The sequence below is a fragment of the Saccostrea echinata genome, unplaced genomic scaffold (assembly GCF_033153115.1).
Source record: "Saccostrea echinata isolate AGI-Se365-2 ecotype Australia unplaced genomic scaffold, CSIRO_AGI_Sech_v1 ptg000014l, whole genome shotgun sequence".
NCBI classification, from domain to species: domain Eukaryota; kingdom Metazoa; phylum Mollusca; class Bivalvia; order Ostreida; family Ostreidae; genus Saccostrea; species Saccostrea echinata.
In genome coordinates, this window is record NW_026889763.1 from 17,548,023 (window position 1) to 17,562,772 (window position 14,750).

A 14,750-nucleotide genomic window follows, 5' to 3' on the forward strand; every position below is an offset into this window, starting at 1 on the left:
CCCGAGAATCTTTTACTCATTTCACTTAATGGCAACACCTGTCATCTATTTACTCATTATGTACATTCTTATAAATAGTCATGTATAATTTCAATCTTTAGTCTGGAATATACGAAGGCCAGTCTCGGCCACGTCCGACTCGTCAGGACTCTGAGTCCGGGGCCACTTCGGCCAGATCCGACTCGATCATTTATAATATGTCTGTTTGTTGATTCATGTAAACTGTTGCCATCGTTGAGACTCATCTAATAAATACGGAATCCTTCATCATTTGTTTTATCTCTGGAATTGCATATTGGTGGACCTTCGGGAATACGGCACACCTATACTTTGTTTTACCTCACGGCCACACAGCGCCTCTACCTATACCTCGTACCCCCTTACGCCAACGTTCCCTCACCCCGTTCGTTCTGCAAACAACGGATGCTGTTCCAGACGAATTCCTAAGTACCGTCCAAATCTACACGGTCACAGATTTATGCCCTGTCCACGGATTTGTATTGCTTGTAGATTTTTTGAGATCGATCACTGTTTCGTTATCGTCACCTTTTTTATTGTATTTGCAAACAAGGTACATAAGTATAATCATAGAAATTGCGAAATGCTGCGTACTAAATCAGTTGGGTGACATAGACACCATATATATTCAACAATAGAAATACTATTATATAAATACATGTAAGAAAAAGTTGAAGATGGAAATACATGTAGGAAAAAGTTGAAGATGGAGAAGCTAAAGTCAACCCGTTTGCTATACATTTTAGTTGTTAATTTGCCATTAACATCTACGTATATCTACGTTAATTTGCTATTAACATCTCGTATATACACCAAAACATCTAGATATGAAACAGGTGTGGCAGACTCCGCAGTGTCTTTTATTCCGCTTTCATATATCGAGTTAACATGTGAATAAAAAGGAATATTGTTAATGTATATAATTAAATGTCGAATTAAAGACCATAGCACCTATGTACATGTAATTTTTTTTTGAAAACATTCTGCTTCATAAGAATACAAACCAGGTTTGGCTAATAAAGGATCACAGGGAGAGGGCTTAATAAGATTTTAGAACTTGTGCCCAATCCCTTTGTAATTAAAAACTACAATAAAATATGTTCAAACCAAAGGATCACAATTTTTGTCATGGGAATTTAAATATATTGTTGGAAGACCTAGATATTTGGCAACTGGTGATTTAATGTCAACTTGATAATTCTTATGTAGAGAATGATTTTAACAAAATAATTTTGTAAATGACTTATCACAAGATGTATAAATTTCTGAGTTCCATTTTTATTGAAGAAGCTGTTTTCTTTCTTGTGAGAAAGCCAGATCTATAATTTTTTCGTGAGGAATGATTGTATAAAGAAATTGAAATTTCATGTTTTTATGCCTCAATTTTAGGTCGGAAATTGTTTTTTTCAAATTTTTAAAAAGTTTTTGGAGGTTTTGAGAATCAATATTTACACCACATTTTGGACGTGTAGTAGGACAATACATCTTAAGTTTCTCTTTGATAGTAGTTAATATTTTTGTTAGAATAAAGATAGGGTTTTAAATACACTGAAACTTGGTGGAACATTTACTAAATCCTCAATGTAGATTTTGATGAAGTTTGAATCCAGCATTCAAATCCAGTCTTATTGTCTAGAATATTAAAAGCATAATTAAAACGTGATTTGACAAATTTCATTTTTTTTGAAAAGGAACTTTATGAAGTGGGTGATCGTTTTTTGTAGACAAAAATTCTTAATGCAATTTTGCTTCATTGTTAATTTGTGTGCGTGTGTTCTTTCAAATCACAGGTAACAATATTTGATTATTGGTACATCATGTTTCAAGACAGATTTTGTTATTCAAACCAATTTTAAAACAAAATAAAAAAAAAATATATTGTAATCAGATATTCACATTCATTTTAAATTGATCTTAAAATTATCGATAGAAAGAGAACAGGGAATGACTCCCTGTTAGAAGATAGGACTGGAGTGGGAGGGAGATGGTTTGTTCTTTTTAGACACCTGCAATTCCATTTACATAGGTCATGACACTTACATGACAACATGGAAATGAATTTCAGAATATTCTCAAAATCATTCAAGACGTTAATCAAAAAAATAAAATTGCTTGACACATTTCATATTTTTGTTTTCAAAAATGTCCAATCAAATCCCTACTTTTCCATATTTCGCTAGAAGATAAGATTCGAAGTACAAATATGGTAATAGACTTGACACTTTTTCTGCCCTGTAACGTTTATAGAAAATGATAATTCATTAAAATTGGTCCGACCTCATACGTCATGTGTGAAATGAAATGAAGTCTGTTTTGAATACATCACTGTAAAGCCGGAGGAACGCCCTTCAAAATTTGCGTGGCGGCACTGGTATATATATAAAAGTCTACTGCACAGCGAGTTCAGACAATTGTCAACATACATTAATTAACGTTAATCAGCGGTACGATTTCCATTAAAAGACATTTCTATTTTGTGCGGGGATAATTATAACATGGCGTACTACAAAATAACATGCATCGTCCTTGTGGTCATTTTCACCTTTTCTCAAACAGGTAAGCGACTTGTTTCTTATTCTATCTTAAACGATTTACTTGTACTTATTCTATCCTAAACAATTTACTTGTACAGATAAAACATATCATTGTAACTTTTCTTTCATGCATTCAGGGAAACTGCTATACACACTGAAGTGTAATTAATGTTTTGCCTGCAGCTAAATGTCTATTTGAATTAGCACAAATATGTCCACTATTGCCAACATCTAAATTAACTCAATTTAGACACACGTACATCAGATGATACAAACAAAAAGAAAAAAATATATATCACTGATTATGTCAAAATGATTTTATATTTTTAATGTAGTTGTTACATGTGATCATAATTAATATTTTCAGGTAAAACCTCACCACTTCGAAGAATAAGGAGCGATTATATATCACCTATGCAAAATTTCTTGTTGATGACCGATAAATACAGAGTTCATAACACAGAAGTTAAATCAGCCGATAACTCGACAACGGACCAGACAGGAAACCCCGAAATACCTGTTTCCGGAAATATTACTCTCCAAAGTCTCGAGGCGAACAACACGAAAAGTGATGACATCACAAATACCCAAGCAAAAAGTAGTTCCACAACAGCGCCATCTGCAGGTCTCTCTACAACTATCAATGCAAACCAGAGTTCTACTAATCTGAAAACAGATCAACTGTCTGGAGTTACGTCGTGATTTGTAGAGCAAATTTACAAAATTAATTAGAGTATGGGGAAATCTAAAGAATTCCGGAATACAAAGCACCCAAGTATCCTTTGAATTCTACTCCGGTACCAGTATAGGAGCAAAGGGGAATGGTGTCATGTTAAATTCCAAACTGAAGAACACGAAATCCATACATCATTGTATTTATCATTTACCCTCATTAGCTATGTTTGCTGGCGAACAATAACTAATGATTGATGTCAAGTTTGACAATGCAGCTTTTCTTTATTCTTTTTTTTATCATACATTTATATTCATACGATTTCATCATTAAATTATTTATTTCTTTTTTGTGTGTCTTGATGGTTTTTTTTTTTTTGTCATAAATTTTGAGAATTCATATGCTAGACATTTAAATTGAAATATTTAAAACAAACACTCATACCCAGCAATAGAATTGAACTTTGTGATCATTATGAAATTTCACCAATTTTCACACTGCACTGCATGAAAAAAAGTATGTTTGACCTTGAAGTAGTTCTCGGTCAAAATTAGGTCCCGATTTAAACTATTTAAAAAAAACTGAAAACAAAACGGGATATGAGATTTTCCGCATGTAACAGAAATTTAATCAGGATGTGAGCTATGCTGATTGTGTCAATTATTAAAAAAACAAGTTGAAAAGTATGCATAACTATGTGTTACTGTTAAATGCATCTTAAAAGTGTGTCATCCTACTCATTGATATCAGCATTCATATCAAGCCTTGTAGATTTTAAATCCATAGAACTGGTTAATGTTAATTAATTGGGGGAGGAGAAGGCATAAATAAAATGAAAATCTGATTAACCTTGTTGTCTAGCAGGGCATTATGATATGCCTGTGAAACAAGGCAGGTCAACCATCTTTGAATTCCATTGTCCAAAGAATTGTCAATTTTTTATAATCCATCATATTTTTATATTCCATATTTGTCTTGAAATAACTATGCACAGGGTAATTGTCTGTATGAGTAAACTATGGATAAATCTGTCCATCAAAGGTTAGAGTTGTTAACTTTGAGTTATCTCACCATAGCATCATTCTAGGGCTGTGGAAATATTTCAATCGAATGTAATGAAGAAGTCGAAGTATAGACGAAAAAGAATAGGGAAAGTTGACGCCGAACGAGGACAGGGAGCAAAAAATGAATGTCCAGCAGTACATCCATTTACACTGATCAGAAAAATGTCAATCTATGCATTCAAACAATTAAATAAGATAATTGAAATTGAAGGATTTTACATCCATAAAACATATAGGGATTAGGAGGGAAAAAACTTGCATGAATCTAATCATAAAAACATAAAGCCCATAACTTTATCAGTACTCAGTATAATTCAAAACAAATCGTTTAGTCCAGAAGTGCAATGTGTTTTTCTTTTCATTAAAAACAAGCCTACAAGAGGGAATAAATAAACTACATTATAAATTCGTGTACTTATAAACACAAGGCGTTAACTTTGTAACAAATTTTGACAGATTTAATCTTAATGTTTATGTATTAATTATCCAATATTTTGATCAAAGGTTAATAACATACAAACCCTCTCTCACGCTTCTGTCGATAAAGTCAACATGTTTAATGGTCTCTCTGAAGAGAGGCATTCGTGGCCATGTTCCGTGTAGGAGAAGAAATTACAATTACATGTATTAGTCATTCGTCATATTTACGTGACTAAAGGTAGGAATGCTAAAAAAAAATTCTTGATCTGTTTCTAATTGATCATAGTGTCATGTACTAATTGAATACCCAATCATATAAAATTAACTTGTAATTTCTTTGTTTGGTGACGCCCAGTAAGGACAAGGTCTGGTTAAGGCCAAGCTTGGCCCCCTATTTTGAAATATATGGAGATAAAGAGCAGTATTCAAGCTGAAAAGTCCATTTAACAATACAAATCATGGAGCAGAGCAAACACGGACCTCCAAACATCAGAGGTGGGCTCAGGTGCCATGGAGGAGTGAGCATCCCTGCCGACCGGTCACACACCCCGTGTGCTCCTTGTCATGATCGGGAAATAACGGGAAAATCCGTCGACAATTCAGTGTGTAAATAATGGCCTAACAATGAGTATGAAAAACGTCAGCGTCAGTAAAATATTACATTGTTTTGAATATGGGACAAAAAGGGCACTTAAACTACCCAACTAATAAAAAAACTAAAAAAAAAAAACTAAAAAAAAAAAAAAAACAAAAAAACAAAAAAACTAAAAAAAAAAAAAAAAGAAAAAGAAAGAAAAAAGAAAGAAACAACACACCTAAACAATCTTTAAAAACCAAAAACAAAGTAAAAACGACAAAGGAAAATGGAAAAAAGGATTTAGAGGTCAAAAACAAACGAGACAAAAATATTTCAAAGTTTAAGAAAAGAGAATTTGAAATGTTGGTTGTCTTGTCTTTTTTATTAGAATTTGCCTTTTCTGATACGCTAGGTATCCAGAATGAGAGTGTTACAAATTAAAAAAAAAAACTTATTAGATATTATTAGTCTTCACGTTTATAAATGTACAGTGTAATTGATTTTTTCTTCTTTTTTAAGCAATCTGATATTTTATATTTTGCCGTTTTCAACATCACTGAAGTATTTTTCTTGATGGATAAATACCGGTACATAAAGTTGCTGCATCGCTTTTTAAAAACTTCAATATCTAGAGGGTACAACAGTGTGTAAATTAGAAAAAAGGAATCTTCTTTGGTGCTTTTGGATAAATTGTCACTTTTTCTTTCTTCTTTAAAGCCCATTTTGTGTTTTTGTTGCTGCATCTACACAGCATTTGAGAAAAAGCTAAGATTAAAAAGTTCAAGTTTGATTCAGTCATTACTAATGAAGACGTAAATATAGTATAAACAAAAAATGTAGTATTTTCTGTGCATACTTTAGCTATGTGCATTCAAAAGATTATTGTTTGCAAGGGTGTTTAAAATGGATTTATTGGTTAGGTTCAACATCAGATTAAATTTATTCACCAAAATCAAAAATTACTACATGGGTACATTAACATTTATTGGTGCATGGATACATTAATAACATATATACATTTAATATATTCTGGTCAGAGGTACACATAAAAAACATAACAGAAAATGAATAAAATTAAAAAAAAAAAAAAAAAAAAAAAAAAAAAAAAGAGGAGGTGGAAGAGCTATATTAAGGAGGACAGACAGCATCATAAATTTTTAGGATAAACATACATAACTTTTTCAGGATTTTGTCATTTTGAGTTGATATTAATTCTAAAAATCTAATAGCATTCGGTCTGTGAGAATATTTATTGCCCAGATAAGAAGAAGGGCGAACAAGGCGAGCAAAAATAGTGCGAAAAACATGAAATCTCAGTTATAATAAAATTTTCTTTGATATTTCATCTAATATTAAAGTATACGTACTTATGTAAAATCTCCACAATTTGCAAAAATTTCACAAAGATTGAAATATTTGGCTATGAAATAGCATACACGCAATAAGGGGGGCAAAAAGGATCATTTTCTTATACTATGACACAATTTTTCGTTATGAGATGGTCTTTGCTCCATTTTTTTTTTCAAAATATATCCTCAAAGTTTGCGTGAAATATATGAAGATAACGAACAGTATTCAAGCTCAAAAGCCTATTCAAACAATATGTGTTTGTGAAACACTGATGTCACCGTATAGCAGCTTAAGGTTTAAGTTTCTTAAATGCATGTCAAACTCCAGGTCAAGAAATTAAAAATGTTGGTACCCAAAGAAGGTCTTGTCTCGAGGAATATACCTGTGAAATATGAAAGCCCTAGTACAAACCGTTGAAAAGTTATGGCGAAGATTAAAGTTTTTTTCAATGTGAGTAAAACGGCAAGGTCAAGGTCAAATGGTGCCAAGGGAAGTTCTTGTCACAAGTGTTACACATCATCGTGAAATGTGAAAGCCCTAGAACCAAACGTTCAAATGTTATGACCAATGTTAAATTTTTTTAAAAGTAAGTCAAACCTCAAGGTCAAGGTCAATGCCAAAACTGTTGAAATCCAAAGGAAGGTCTTGTCACAGGGAATATACATGTGAAGTATGAAAGCCATAACACCAACTGTTCAAAACTTATGGCCAAGGTTAAAGTTTTTCAAAAGTAGGTCAAACTTCAAGGTCAAAGGGTCAGGGTTGTTGGTATCTTAAGGAAGGTATGCATATGTGAAGTATGAAAGCCCTAACACCAACTGTTCAAAAATTATGACCAAGGTTAAAGTTTTTCAAAAGTAGGTAAAACTCCAAGGTCAAAGGGTCAAAGTTGTTGGTATCTAAAGAAAAGTCTTCTCACAAGGAATGCATATGTGAAGTATGAAAACCCTAGTACTAACTGTTCAAAAGTTATGGATGGCCAAGGTTATATTTTTCAAAATTGAAGTAGGTCAAACTCCAAGGTCAAGGTCAAAAGGTCAAAGCTGTTGGTATGTAAAGAAAGGTCTTGTCACAAGGAATACACATGCGAAGTATGAAAGACCTAGCTCAAATTGTTCAAAAGTTATGGCCAAGGTTAACGTTTTTTCAACAGTAGGTCCAACTCCAAGTTTAAGGTGAAAGGGTCAAAGATGTTGGTATCCAAAGGAAGGACTTGTCACAAGAAATACACATGTGAAGTTTAAAAGCCCAAGCTATAAGTTTTCAAAAGTTATGGCCAAGGTTAAAGTCTCAAAATTTTCTGCAAAAGTGGGTCAAACTCCAAGGTCAAGGTCAAAAGATCAAATATGATGGTATCCAAAGAAAGGTCTTGTCACAAGGAATACACATGTGAAATATGAAAGCCATAGCTCCAACCAATCAAAAGTTATGGGCAAGGTTAAAGTTTTTGCGGACAAGCAGACAGACAGACAGACGGATGGACAGGGCAAAAACTATATACCCTGAATCTTCGATTACGGGGGCTTAACAATACAAATCAAGAGCAGAGCAAACACGGACCTCTAAAACATCAGACGTGGGATCAGGTGCATGGAGGAGTGAGCATCTCCTGTCGACCAGTCACACTCGCCGTGTGCTCTTTATTAAATTTGTCATGATCGGAAAATAACGGAAGAATCCGTAGACAATTTATTGTGTAAATAATAGCATAACAAATAGTATGAAAGACGTCAATCAGTATTTGACTTAATGATAGATTGTTTTTGTCATTGTATTGACCATAGAACTTACGGAATAATGATTTTAAACAAGACTGTTGATATTATTTTGATATCATAAACAAATGAAGCAATTTTAATTTCAGACCTTGTTGTCAAATCGAGAAACTCTCTTAAATTATGTGGGTTTTTTTTCTACATGTGGGAGAAAATACAACAGCAGATATCTTCAATCATTTTAATCATTTGCATCATATGTGATCTACGCAAGGTATTTCGTTACTTATGTATATGCAAATGCGTAAACAAAACGTGTAACGTATACAAAAATTTATGTATAAAGGTGTTTTTTAAAAGGCATTTGTAATGTTCTGCGCAGAAATCGCAGTTTTGTTTCGCTTACAGACATTTATAATGTTATGGGCAGGGATTGCAGTCTTGTGGTGGTTAAGGACATTAATTTATAATGTTCCGCGCAGGAATTGCAGTTTTGAGTCAATTTTAGACATTTCTAATGTTAATATGTAAAGGAATTATTGTCTTGTTTTGTTAGTAGACTACAGAAACCAAACCAACGTAAAATATAAGTAAACGCAAATTTAGTGGGTCTCCTGTAACCCAATCTCCAACCCTACCGCACCCCGGAAATCCCAAGATGACGTGTTGCAATACATAATAAATTCTTACTAGATTTGTGATCGTAGAAACGGTTAGGAACATTATAAAACATTTCATCTCTGTTATTTTGTTCAAATGTTATTTATTGAAAAATTAATCTCTATGTAACTTTATATTTACTGGGGATAGCACGTGTCATACCATTCCATTTAACAACATGCTAGTACATTAGAAATGCTACATGTACTTCCTTTAATACTACGGTTTAATGGCCTGGTTAAATACACTGACTTCGTTTTGCGTGTACTTAGATTCAAAGGTTTGCAATTATAAGAATCAGGAAGTAAAAGATAAAAAAATCCGTTTTTTCCAGGTAAAGTATGGATAGTTAATATTTATCGTTTCTCACATTTACCAGCTCTGACAGATATCAGTATCTGTGTAAGAAGTGACTATTTCTGTAATTCTGTTTTCACTTTCTTAACGTTGAAACAGATACACTGCATTTTAGCAGATGATTTGAACTTTGGTATCTTTTTTTCTTGTAGAAAACGCTTTATCACATCATAAGCCCTGTTTCCAATGGACGTCACTCAATGTTTTTTTTTAATTTCACACGTCTGTCATACAAGGGCTCATGCAACAAACTAAGACTAAACGGTATACATGTACAATGCACTGGAGATTGAAATGGAATACGTTGGCATTAAAAACAAGATGTATTTGTGAAACACCGATGTCCCCGTATGGCAACTTATAGCAAAGATTAAACTTTCTCAATAGCAAATCAAATATGTTGGTACCCAAAGTAAGGTCTTGTCTCGAGGAATATATCTGTGAAATATGAAAGCCCTAGCAGCAGCCATTGAATACATATGGAAAAGGTTAATTTTTTTTTCGAAAGTATTTCAAACATCAAGGTCATATGGTCCAAATTAATGGTGGCCAAGAAAAGGCCTTCTCAAAAAAAAAAAAAAAAAAAAAAAAAAACCACACATACACAGGTGAAATATGAAAGCCGAAACACCAGTCGTTCAAAAGTTATGACCAAGGTTAAAGTTTTTCAAAAGTAGGTCAAACTCCAAAGTCAAAGTCAATGGATTACAATTGTAGGTATCCAAAGTAAGGTCTTGTCACAAGGATTACATATGTCAAGTATGAAAGCCCTAGCACCAACCGTTGAAATGTTATGGCCAAAGTCAAAGTTTTCCAAAAAGTAAATCAAACTCCAAGGTCAAGGTCAAAGGGTCAAAGTTGTTGGTATCCAAAAAAAGGTCTTGTCACAAGGATAACAAATGTATAGTATGAAAGCCCTAGCACCAACCGTTCAAAAATTATGGCCAAGGTTAAAGTTTTCCAAAAGTAGGTAAAACTCTAAGGTCAATTCAAAGGAACAAAGTTGTTGGTATCCAAACAAAGGGCTTGTCACAAGAATTACACATGTGAAGCATGAAAGCCCTAGCACAAACCGGTCTTATACCAAGGATTACACATGTGAAGTATGAAAGCCCTAGCTCCAATTGTTCAAAAATTATGGCCAAGGTTAAAGTTCGGTAAAATTTTGCAAAACTGGGTCAAATATGATGGTACCTGAAGAAAGGTCTTGTCACAAGGAATACACATGTGAAATATGAAAATCGTAGCTCCAACCAAGTAAAAGTTATGGGCAAGGTTAAAGTTTTGAAGACAGACAGACAGACAGCTAGAAAGACAGACGGACGGACAGGGCAAAAACTATATACCCCCGAATCTTCGATACGGGGGCATAAAACAATCTTTAAACGTCGCATTACTCTGCCAAAACGAATATGAATACAGGCCGAGGACAAGTAAGTTATGTGCCGCCATGTTCATTGTCACCTGACGAGCTGTGTGTAGACGAGAAAGGGGAAAAGATAAAAATCATCAAAATGGGGAACTAGGTTAGAACATGTTACCAAAAAGAGTCTGCCAACTCCCAACTCCCCCCCCCCCCCCAAAAAAAAAAAAACCCAAGTTTTTAAAAACTGCTTCACAAAAATAAGCAAGACATATATGTTGATTTCACCTGCATTATTTTAATCAAAAAAATTGTAAAAGCAAACACTGTCCTTAGTGTAACGGTTACTGAGCTCCAGTTAAAATCATTTCCTTGTTTACAGTGTAAATTTTATTTAAACATATCCTTTTTCGGCCCTTGATAAAGTACATCACATCTATAGATAATTCAAATCTCCTACTTATGGATGACGTTTACTCAGGGTTTTAGTTGACAGAAACGGATTGCTTCATTGCTCAAATATTATGTTTGTTTAAGCTCATGCATTACTTCATATAATCGGAAGCATACAAGGAAGAAAATATGAAATATGAACAAAAGCTATATTTCCAGACAAAATATTTTGAATGGTCATTGACCTCATACTATAATCATACTAGCAGAATAGGGAAAAAACAAGTGAAATGTAGCTTTAAATAGTTCAGAGTTCTCAATGTTCATTTTTTGTAATATTAGATTAAATAGAAAATTGATGGAGAATTTAGCTTGCCCAAACTCTAAATGTTTAAATAATTGTACAGCGTTATACTTATTTTCATTATATTTCATTAACAAAAGAATTTTAATACTTGTTAAATTTTAGGACTTGAGTTGGAGGAACTGCATGTCTGCATGCAAGACAGAAGACAGTGTCAGATCGTTGTAGCTCGAGTTGTAGGAACTGCATGTCAGCATGCAAGACAGAAGACGGTGTCAGACCGCTAGCTCGAGTAAGCTCGAAATAATTGAAGCAAGACCTTAGAGGAATCAAAGTACCCATAGTATTCCTGGGGGTTAAAGTGCTTCCAGGTCAAAAACACATGGTAAAAGTTTTCATTTTTTTTCCAAAGGACTTTGGCTCTACTGATATGAAAACTTACCCTTGGACCTGTAACGTTTCCTTTTTGAGCTTCAACGTCAACCCAATTCTGCATATTGATGTTTTCTACACTTGAACCAAGTTATGTAGGAATCGTGGACAAAAACTGTAGTGTGGCATTTCGTTTTATTTTTGACAATCAGGACAAAACCGTATATCGAAATGAAAACCATAAGGGAAATTCATTATCTTAATGTAATCTAGTTGTTTACCAAATCATATTGAAAGCAAAAATACTGTAAGAGTAGTTAGTGTTTTTAAAAAAATGTTTAAAGACAGATCTGTGTGGATTCGTCCAATATACCGTCACTCGTCGCCAGACCCCAATCATCAAATATTTCATCGTACAAGAGATGAGAAATATGCATGTAATATACATAATATTCAACATAAATTTGTATGTTGACTTGTTTGATGAAAAGAGCAAACAATGTTCACTAATTTTTACTTGCATATGTTGAAATATCGGAAGTAATTGGGTCCAAATCCAAGTCCCAAAATCAATAAAATACTTTTATAAGAGTTCAGAAGGGTGGTTTTAGAAAAAGAAAGGTTCAACAGAATGGGGAAATGTAAGACATAACTGGAAGTCCAGATGAGAGCTGTGATAGAGAGGGTTGATGTTGCGTGAACTCTTACTGGAAAATTACAATAATTTCCTTCTTTACCCCGAAGTGTGTAAAACGAAACAGGAATTTCTGCATCACAATAGGTCTATCTTTTTCTATCTAAGATTTCCGAGAAAACAAATGCAAATTATTAAAGAAAGGGACTTTTTGAACGAAGCGAAATAATATTTTGAACTAAAATTTATTCATGTACCTTTGCCTTTTGCTTTCTTGTCAGCTAAGAATTTTGTCAAAAAAGTAGTAGTATTAAGATTTTATTGCCTCGATACTGTATCTGAGTGGTATGTTATTTTTTATTAATATCAAAATACCGTGTCTTAATGGTATGGGTTTTTTTTAATTCTAATAATCCCTGATCATAGTGTCTAGTTCTAATTTGAATGAAAAAAAAGATGAAGATAACGAACAATGATCGATCTCAAAAAATCTACAAACAATACAAATATGTGAACAGGGCATAAAACACGGACCCCTGGAAATTCCAGAGGTGGAAACAGGTACTAAGGAGGAGTAAGCATCCCTTGTTGACCGGTCACACCCGCCGTGAGCCCTATGTATTGATCAGGTAGACGGAACATTCCGTAGCCAAATTTAATATAAAAACAAAGACTTAGCAACTGGTAATACGACCCAATGATAGGTTGTGTTTGCTTACAAGGTAATTATAATAACCATAGAATTGATAAAATCTGACTTTAAACAGGTTGTTGAATTCCCTGTAACATTAACTTACCTGCCAGGAGCCTGTCTTGATTAAAATTTGATCGTACTCTTGAGTATCGAATAAGTTGGAAGACGTAAACACCATATGCAGGTGAGAGGAATATTACTATATAAATAAGGTAAATTGACGATGAAAAAGCTGAAGTCATCTCTTTTGTCATACAATTTAGTTTTTAGTTGATCCATACCGTGTATAGTCAGTAAAAAATCAGTATATGAAACAGATGCAGCAGACTATAGTGTCTTTTATTTCGAGTTCACTGAGATATATCGAGTCGAATATTAATGGAAGTAACTATTTTTAATTGATAAAACGTCGTCGATGTATCTGAATATCGAGTTGAAAGCCACATTAAATTCTGCTTCATAGGAATATGAAAAAGTCGGCTAATAAAGGAGCACAATTAGTGCCCATCAATATTCCAATAGTTTGTTGGAAAACCTGGTCTCCGAAAACTACATAAATATTGTCAATGAGGAATTCTAGCATCCTTTTAATATCAACTTCTGAGTACTTGTGTTTAGAATTAGGGTGATTTATAATAAAGTAATTTCAATCACAAGATACGAAATTTCCGAGTTCCATTTTTATTGAAGAAGCAGTTCGATGTCTATGATATCAAATAGCCTAGTTTTTAATTTATCGTGAGGAATGGTTGTACATGTATAAATTGTCGAAAAGTCGTGCGTTTAGAGGTTATTGACTTTTGAAAACTAGGCCAATTTAAATTTTCTAAATGTTCCTTGGAGTTTTCTGATTTATACCACTTCTAGAATATGCTGTAACACACTACGCCTGAAGTTTCTCTTTACACTTATTTATATTTTTGTAAGGAGTAAAGAAATTGGCTTGGTATTTGAGCAGTACTCGAAATTTACATTTACACCGGTAGATTCAAAAGGGGGCATGAAATTGAACTGGACAACGATTCAGTGGGTTTTGACAAAAAGACAACTGACTATACAGACAAGATTCAGATACTGATTTAATTGAGTTGGCAGACAATTTAATCATTCACACTATTGTCATCAGTATTGGAGAGGGGGATATGAAGCTATGTACAAATCCAGGTTTATCTAAGAAAAATGGATAAAATTCAATAGAGATATTTCTTCTATACATGTACTTACTTTGATAAGACATTTTGATGATTTCCATTAAACATTCTCGGTGATTCAAACTATGCAACATTCTAAATAAGGTATCTTTATTCTATTCTTCTTAAAAATGTATAAATATATACTTTTATTCAATGCAAGACGTTTACGATTCAACACATTTGGGACTACGCATTTCATCTATTTCGCATTTTCAAGTGCAGGCCCCAATAAATTTCACTACATGTTGTGGTACAGAGATTTATAGTATCTCAACTCTTCAGGAAGTGCAAAATTACGTAAATCAGATGCAAACATGATTTGTTAAATGCAGGGTATTGAAGAGATATATCCTGAGAAACAACTGTTCAGCTGTTTGTTAAATCCTTTATCACAGTATACTAGTCACTGGCGAAAACGGATGCCGGTTC

At 33.5% G+C, this 14,750-nt stretch overlaps 2 protein-coding genes across 2 annotated transcripts in view; both read left to right on the plus strand.

The window, feature by feature from the left end:
- Positions 1 to 14,750, plus strand: part of LOC133186872 (sulfotransferase 1B1-like) — a 492,412-nt gene that overhangs the window by 75,192 nt on the left and 402,470 nt on the right. The window lies entirely within an intron of this gene.
- LOC133187315 (uncharacterized) lies at positions 2,394 to 3,575 on the plus strand. Its single transcript, XM_061322677.1, has 2 exons — positions 2,394 to 2,574; positions 2,920 to 3,575. The coding sequence occupies exons 1-2, from the start codon at positions 2,514 to 2,516 to the stop codon at positions 3,252 to 3,254; spliced, it is 396 nt and encodes a 131-aa protein (XP_061178661.1). The 5' UTR covers positions 2,394 to 2,513; the 3' UTR covers positions 3,255 to 3,575.

Excerpts from the sequence above, each read along its gene's own strand:
- LOC133187315 (XM_061322677.1), top strand. The coding sequence starts at position 2,514 with ATGGCGTACTACAAAATAACATGCATCGTCCTTGTGGTCATTTTCACC. Across the intron at positions 2,575-2,919 it reads TTTCACCTTTTCTCAAACAG|GTAAAACCTCACCACTTCGA; the intron begins GTAAGCGACTTG and ends TAATATTTTCAG.